Source organism: Carassius gibelio, chromosome A25, assembly GCF_023724105.1.
Source record: "Carassius gibelio isolate Cgi1373 ecotype wild population from Czech Republic chromosome A25, carGib1.2-hapl.c, whole genome shotgun sequence".
NCBI lineage: Eukaryota > Metazoa > Chordata > Actinopteri > Cypriniformes > Cyprinidae > Carassius > Carassius gibelio.
This window is the reverse complement of record NC_068395.1, coordinates 20,287,821-20,295,198: the sequence shown is the minus strand read 5'-3', so window position 1 is coordinate 20,295,198 and position 7,378 is coordinate 20,287,821. Positions and strand designations below refer to the sequence as shown.

General features: G+C 36.3%; 1 protein-coding gene across 1 annotated transcript; it reads left to right on the top strand.

Moving 5' to 3' along the window:
* Positions 1 to 363: 363 nt before the first annotated feature.
* LOC127946802 (complement C3-like) lies at positions 364 to 6,956 on the top strand. The gene is made up of 4 exons (XM_052543565.1): positions 364 to 734; positions 5,402 to 5,485; positions 6,151 to 6,286; positions 6,557 to 6,956. The coding sequence occupies exons 1-4, from the start codon at positions 725 to 727 to the stop codon at positions 6,696 to 6,698; spliced, it is 372 nt and encodes a 123-aa protein (XP_052399525.1). The 5' UTR covers positions 364 to 724; the 3' UTR covers positions 6,699 to 6,956.
* The last annotated feature ends 422 nt before the right edge of the window (positions 6,957 to 7,378 follow it).

Genomic DNA, 7,378 nt, shown 5'->3' with positions numbered 1-7,378 from the left:
TCAAATTTTTAATGCACCTAACACACTTGAAATTCACTCACTGCAGTTTTACTGGGTTGATTATGCAAAACTCAAGCAAAACACATTTCAGTTTGACTGCAGTCGGACCAGGTCACAATTACTAGCTTATTACATATAGACAGTTAATATCTTCTCTCTGCTTTACAGCACCTCATGCAATGATACAGAAAGAGATCTAACACAGCAGTCAAGTGTGAAGAGCCCAACTAAAGCAAACACTGATCTCCATTATGGTTGCATCATTTTAACCAATAAAACATTAACGTCTGATCCTCTGTAGTTTTCAATAACAGCAGGTGTTCATCACTAGTGCACAATAATCATTTAATTAGTCACTTAATTATCTCATTAACTTTAACCCTTTGAGGACTTGGGATATGACTTGAATACTTGCTTGTCCCACCTCTGCTTCCTTCTTTTTACTGCTTTGCTATGTGAAACCTTAAGTATGTCTGCATAGTTCATCAAACTCTTGCTTCAAAAGAGCATTGAAGAACCTGTTTCATGATAGTTGGCTCTTTACATGGGACAAGTTAAACATTTAGTTGTTTTTATTCCTATTTGAATGTGGGTGGGGGGGGGGTGTGATTATTAGTATGTGTGTGTATAACATTTAACTTCTCTGAACACAGAAAAGTGCACTTTCCAGAAGAAAAACAATACCAGAGAAGAGGAGCGTTTAAATAAAGCCTGTGAAGGTGGCATGGATTATGGTAAAGGCATTCAGTTCATTGCTGTTAACATCAATAAATTAAGATTCATAATTTACGCTAATTTTTTCATTGCACTCTCTTTTTATAGTGAACAAAATAACAAATATTTATTTTAATATAATTTTGTTTATAAATGTTCTTATATGGGAAATATCTTAGTTTTTGTTGTTCCAGGTCTGGAATGACATTAATGATTAAATGATTGCACTTTTAGTAAACTATTATTTAAAGTCCCCCTGTGGTATTTTATCCCTTAAAAGTTATCTTTGATCATCAAAGTAGCATAATTATTATTATTTATTTTTTTTTGTGAAAATAATTTTCTCATGCCTTAAAATAGCTTGAATGTAACTCTACATTCTTGCCTCATTTACTATACGCGGATCTATGAATATGCAAACTAGTGGACAAGTACAGTGAATACTGTAACATTCGTTAAAGGGGTCATAGGATGCAATTTAAATATTTCCTTTCTCTTTGGAGTATTGCAAACTCTTGGTGCATAAATAAGATCTGTAAAGTTGCAAAGACTAAAGTCTCAAATCCAAAGAGATATTCTTTATAAAAGTTAAGAGTCAACCACGACTACCTAAAATGGCTCATTCTAAAACGGCCCCACATCTCTACGTCACTATGTGGGAAGCTTTGCATAATGCCACCCAAATGTTCACACAAAGAAAGAAGGCTTAACTTTTATTCTCAATGATGACCCTTGGGTGGACCGCTCCTGTTTGCCAGATTTGAGCCACAAGCAGGCCATAGCAATACCACATGTCAGCCAAGAGTAAAGAAATTAACTAGAATTGGACCTTATCTGAGCCACAAAATCTGTGTGTATTAAATATAAAGTATTTCAGCCTTAATAAGCCTGTTAACAAGCAGAATCATTTAAGGAAAGAAAAGAACCGAAAAAGAGATGAGCAGAAACACAAGAACTACAACTGACTTCAGGGACAACCTTAGATGAAATCAACTGTAGATAAAAGAAGACATTAAATATCTGGAGATCTCACCAGATTAGGATTAAACAACTCCACAAACAGCTTTACCAGCTTCACCTATTACTAACCAGATTGACTTTATTTCTATTAGACATCTACAAAATGTTTTATTGAGAATTAACAGAGGTTTAACTCTAATGTGTATCACCATAACAGTGATTAGTGTTTTCAGTAGTTGGGCTCTTAACTCTTATTATGTACGTTGTCTTTTTTGGCTGCTTTAATAGTGTGTTTGTTAAACACATTTGCAGCATCAAAGAAAGCTAAAGTGACATGATATCAAGTGACGGCTGTTATCTGTTGATGGTTTTATAATCATCATGAAATACATTGATGATTTTATTTAACTAAGAATTATGTTGTTCCAATGATACATTCATATTACAAACCCTGTGTTTCTGCCGCATGAGATCCAGCAGTATGATAACAATCAGTTAAAATCTTTTAACAAACATGAGCTGGCACATGAATCTCAATAATGGTGACAATTAAAAATATTTAGATAAACTGATCAATTCAGAACTTCACTGAAAAGCTGCTAAGTCACAACAAAAACAACTGCAGAAAATATAAGAAAATATTTAGAATTAAACAAAATAATATGGCAATTCAGCTGCATAATTTATTCATGTTGCAATGCATGCTGGGAGTTTTGTACTATGCTAGTACCCAGCATGCATTGCAGCAAGGTACATTTGATTGTCACCATTGTTGAGATTCATGTGCTGATTGTTGATGTGTGTGTGTTTCATCATAGATTGCCTTTTTTTGTGTTCCTTAAAATTTTCTAACTGATTGTTCTAATATTGCTGGATCTCATGCTGCAGAAACCTATGGTTTGTGATGTGAATATATTAATAAAATAATTGTTACATTTAAAAAAAATAAATAAGCAAATCAGCCTATTTCATGATGATTATAAAATCATCAACAGATAACTGCCATCACCTGACCTAAATTCACTTTAGCATTATTTGATGCCGCAAATGTGTTTAACAAACACACCGTCACAGCAGCCAAAAAACACAGTATAAGAGTTAAGAGTGCTAATGGAAACACTAATCACTGTTATGGTGTCACACAATAGAGTTAAACCTCTGTTAATTCTCAATACAAACTTTTGTAGATGTGTAACAGAAATAAAGTCAGTCTGGTTAGTAATAAGTGAAGTTGGTAAAGCTGTTTGTGGAGTTGTTTAATCCTCCTCTGGTGAGATCTTCAGAGATTTAATGTCTTTTATCTTCAACAAGGTTGTGGCTGAAGTCAGTTGTAGTTCTTGAGTTTCTGCTCATCTCTTTTTCTGTTATTTTCTTTCCTTCAGTGATTCTGCTTGTTAACAGGCTTATCAAGGCTGAAATTACTTAATATTTAATATATACACAGATTTCGTGGCTCAGATAAGGTCCAGTTCTGGTTAATTTCTTTACTCTTGGCTGACATGTGGCATTGCTATGGCCTGCTTATGGCTCAAATCTGGCAAACAGAAGTGGTCCGCCCAAGTGCCATCATTCCACGCTGCATGTGGGCCAGATCATCTTTACACGGGTGCCAGATGTGGGCCAGATCTGGGCCGACACAATGTTGCTATGTGGGATGTCTATTTCTATAAAGTGCTGCAATTCCAAATTTGCAAAAACAAAAAGGCACTTCTGACTCACAGCATTTAAGTATCTTTACATATTTAAAGAATTTGCCACTGATGATGCAAACATGATTTTTTAGTAGTGTATAGTATGCACTTCTTGTTTGTTGTTTCTCCGATCACAAATGCAGACATGGGTTTTATGTTTACATGGCGTGATACGCAACGAAATGCATAAAAACAAAGTATAAGTCATTAAAATCAGTAATGATGTCCCCACTGGAGGCAACAAAGGCCTCTTTTGTAATGGGTTTCATTGGTTTTGTCTTGTCGCGCCAGGATGCACAGCATTGCAGTATGGTAAGGGGTTAACATTTCCGTCACACGCTTGAGGAATTCTGCCAATCACAACGCACTGGATAGCTGGCCAATCAGTGTGCAGCTCACTTTTCATATTTCGATGAGCTTTGTAACAATCTACGCGTTTTTAGAAGGCAGAACATAGAGAAACAATAATGTACAGTACATGGAAAATAATGTGTTTTTGAACCTTAAAGGGTTAGTTCACCCAAAAATCTGAATTATGTCATTAATAACTCACCCTCGAGTCGTTCCAAACCCGTGAGACCTCCGTTCATCTTCGGAAAACAGTTTAAGATGTTTTAGATTTAGTCCAAGAGCTCTCAGTCCCTCCATTGAAACTGTGTGTATGGTATACTGTCCAAGCCCAGAAAGGTACGAAAAACTTCATCAAAGTAGTCCATGTGACATCAGAGGGTCAGTTAGAATTTTTGAAGCATCAAAAATAAATTTTGGTCCAAAAAGAGCAAAAACTATGATTTATTCAGCATTGTCTTCTCTTCCGGGTCTGTTGTGAGCGCGTTCACTGCAGTGTATGATATCCGGTTTGCGAACGAATCATTTGATGTAACTGGATCTTCTAGAACCAGTTCACCAAATCGAACTGAATCGTTTGAAATGGTTCACTTCTCCAATAACCATTTATCCACAAATGACTTAAGCTGTAAACTATTTTAATGTGGCCGACACTCCCTCTGAGTTAAAACAAACCAATATCCCAGAGTAATTAATTACTCAAACAGTACACTGACTGAACTGCTGTGAAGACAGAACTGGAGATGAACACCAAGCCGAGCCAGATAACGAACAAAAGATTGACTCGTTCATGATTCAAGAACTGGTTGCATCATTTTTGGATCACCCGTAGTTGTTTTGGACAGTTCGATTCAATAAACCGCTTGAAGAAAATGGTCGACGTAATGGCATCATTGGCGATGATTGCCCTTCATTCAAGCCTTCGGTTTACCCGCGCTAATAACATTAGGACATTAGAACATTAGAACATTAGACTGAGAGCTCTCGGACTAAATCTAAAATATCTTAAACTGTGTTCTGAAGATGAACATAGGTCTCACGGGTTTGGAACGACATGAGGGTGAGTTATTAATGACATAATTTTGATTTTTGAGTGAACTAACCCTTTAAATCGCATAAACACATTTCATTACACCAAATACACAAAATTATGTTCTTTTTAGCAACGTCGTATGACCCCTTTAAAGTTGCTTACTTGGTGATGTTGTGTCCTAAAATGCCTTGAAGACTCAAATGTAGCCATTTGTGATTCTTAATTCAGGCCCACAAGTATACGTGCGTGAAGTGCAGATACCGGTGCAGGAGAAACGACTCCGGGCTACTTTTACACTGTTGCCATGGGTTATAAAGCAAGTTCAGGCTTCATGGTTTTTTTTTTTGCTTTAAATTATTTTTGGTTTTGGGCTGGTATTGGTATATTTTGCCTGCTAGTGATAGGAATCTATCCCTTGAAGTGATTGGTTATTGGATTGTGATATAGCAAACCAAGGGCTGTTTCGCATTTCTTGGACTGCCATTGGGAATCTACAGTTTTAAGGAATGTAAAATACTCACACAGACAAATAAACAACATAAAAAAATCTTGATTTTCACTACAGGGGGACTTTAACCCATGTACGAATGCAATAAAATGTTTGGCTTGAGACTTATAGTTCTACATGGAGGTAACAGTAAAATATCTTTGACAGTTTATAAAGCCACAGTGTTGGGGATGAACCAGACAATGCACACTGACATCTATGACATGATGGTGGAGAAGGTGGTGAAAGAAGGTACGGTTCATTATTTTCTCCATGTTTGTTTGCTGATCATAGGGGAGGCATGATATGACCAAAATCTTATGTCACGATACACTGTAAAAAATTGTGCCGTTAAATAACAGTAAATTACTGGCAGCAGGGTGCCAGTAAGGTACTGCCAATGTACAGCTTTCATCCATTAATTTACAACTCACTGTATCAGAGCAAAAATATTGCAGGACTTTTACTCTTTGGCCCCTGGATTATCTTCCTCTGCTCCTAAGTAGCACTTAAGGCACAGCTATGTGCGATTATGTTAAGTGCTACCTAGGGCACAATCATCATTTAATTAGTCTACTGGGCCTGTGTATAGAAACACACAGAGTAGAGGTGGTGGGATTGTTAGCAGTTTGCTGTATACTTACTCCAGCGTCAGCCCGGGAGGTTTCCAGTGCGGCTCTCCATAAACAAAGGAGCGCTGGCTGCAGTTATGAAATATAATATTCCTTATACAGAGGCAAGATGAAAATAAAATAATCATGTCTAACGGTATACCGCCCACCCCTAGCTGATCATGAAATGCATTTGAAATGTTTCTTATACCTGTTAAATGCAGTTGTCCTTCTCTATTAATGCTCTACATTAGGCTAAATTGCATTGCAGTAGAACTGTTTCTTAAACAATGCTCTGTCCTGTAGGCACTGATGTAAATGTTGAGGGGAAAGTGAGACCATTTTTGGCTCGTCCAAGTTGCAGAAACCATTTAGCATTGATAGAAGGCAAGTCGTACCTCATCATGGGCAGATCTGTTGACCTGCCAGAGCTCGGGGGAAGGTAGGTATCCACTGTGTGCCTTCAAGAGAGCAGAATTTGCCTGAGATTTATGCATTCAAAGTCTGTAGAGTGTTGTGCATGGCTCAATGATGTGACAGTTGTTTTCAATCATAATGCCATTTAGTAACCAAGAATAGACACTTGATTAAAATAATTATTCGAAAAATAAATATTGGCATATGTAAATATTTAAAGATATTTTGTTTTAAAAATATGAACATTAAAAAAATAAAACTTTTGTCTCCTAAACTTCCCTTTCTCTTGTTTTAGCCTGCAGTATGTTTTTGGAGAGCAGACCTGGGTTGAATACTGGCCTACAAGAGAGGAAAGCCAAACTCCAGAACACAAGGAGCGATACATCGGTATCTCTGACCTCCAGAACAGCCTCATCAATTTTGGATGTTCTACATAATTATATAACTCCTATTTGTTAGTCACAGAACGCTCTCATTAAATCTTAAATAATATTGTTTGAGCCAAATTACTTTTTTTTTTTTTTACAATTTTGAAAAATAATTGACTAAACTTGAAAATGTTCATTTTAGATGCCCGACTAATTGATTATAGTGGGATAAACAGTGCACTGTAAGCATGTTCTGATTATTCTGATGTTTTATCACAAATCCAACATTATAATTAGCTTTGTGACATTAAAATGATTGAAATATAACCAGTACTCCTGCCAATTCTCTGGTGGGGGGGGGGGGGGGGGGGGTGTTCTATTAATGAGGATAGGTCACCCATTCAATTGATAAATTAATGACTAGTTAAAGGGCCTAGCAGCCTTCTGTAGATCTTTCTTTTTTCATGAAAGTCTGTGTATGAACTAAAAATATAGAAGTTATTTTCTTTTTATTTATCTCTGTTATTAAAGCAGACAAGACCATTCTGGTAAGGTTTCAAATGTGGCTAATATCAGCCTTGTGTGGTCTGGTATTTTGGCCCATATTTTTTTTCTTTTTTTCTTTTTTTATTATTTTGTTTCTTTTGTTTTTTTAGTTGAATACCTAAGGGGATCCAAAATTATTGTTATGTACAATACCTTGCAAATTGGGGAAATTACTAGATATGTTATGCCTATGATGTAATGGC

Bases quoted from the DNA above. Each gene is read 5' to 3' on its own strand.
- LOC127946802 (XM_052543565.1), top strand. The intron at 5,486-6,150 runs GTACGGTTCATT...TCTGTCCTGTAG, and splicing joins GGAGAAGGTGGTGAAAGAAG to GCACTGATGTAAATGTTGAG. The intron at 6,287-6,556 runs GTAGGTATCCAC...CTCTTGTTTTAG, and splicing joins CTGCCAGAGCTCGGGGGAAG to CCTGCAGTATGTTTTTGGAG.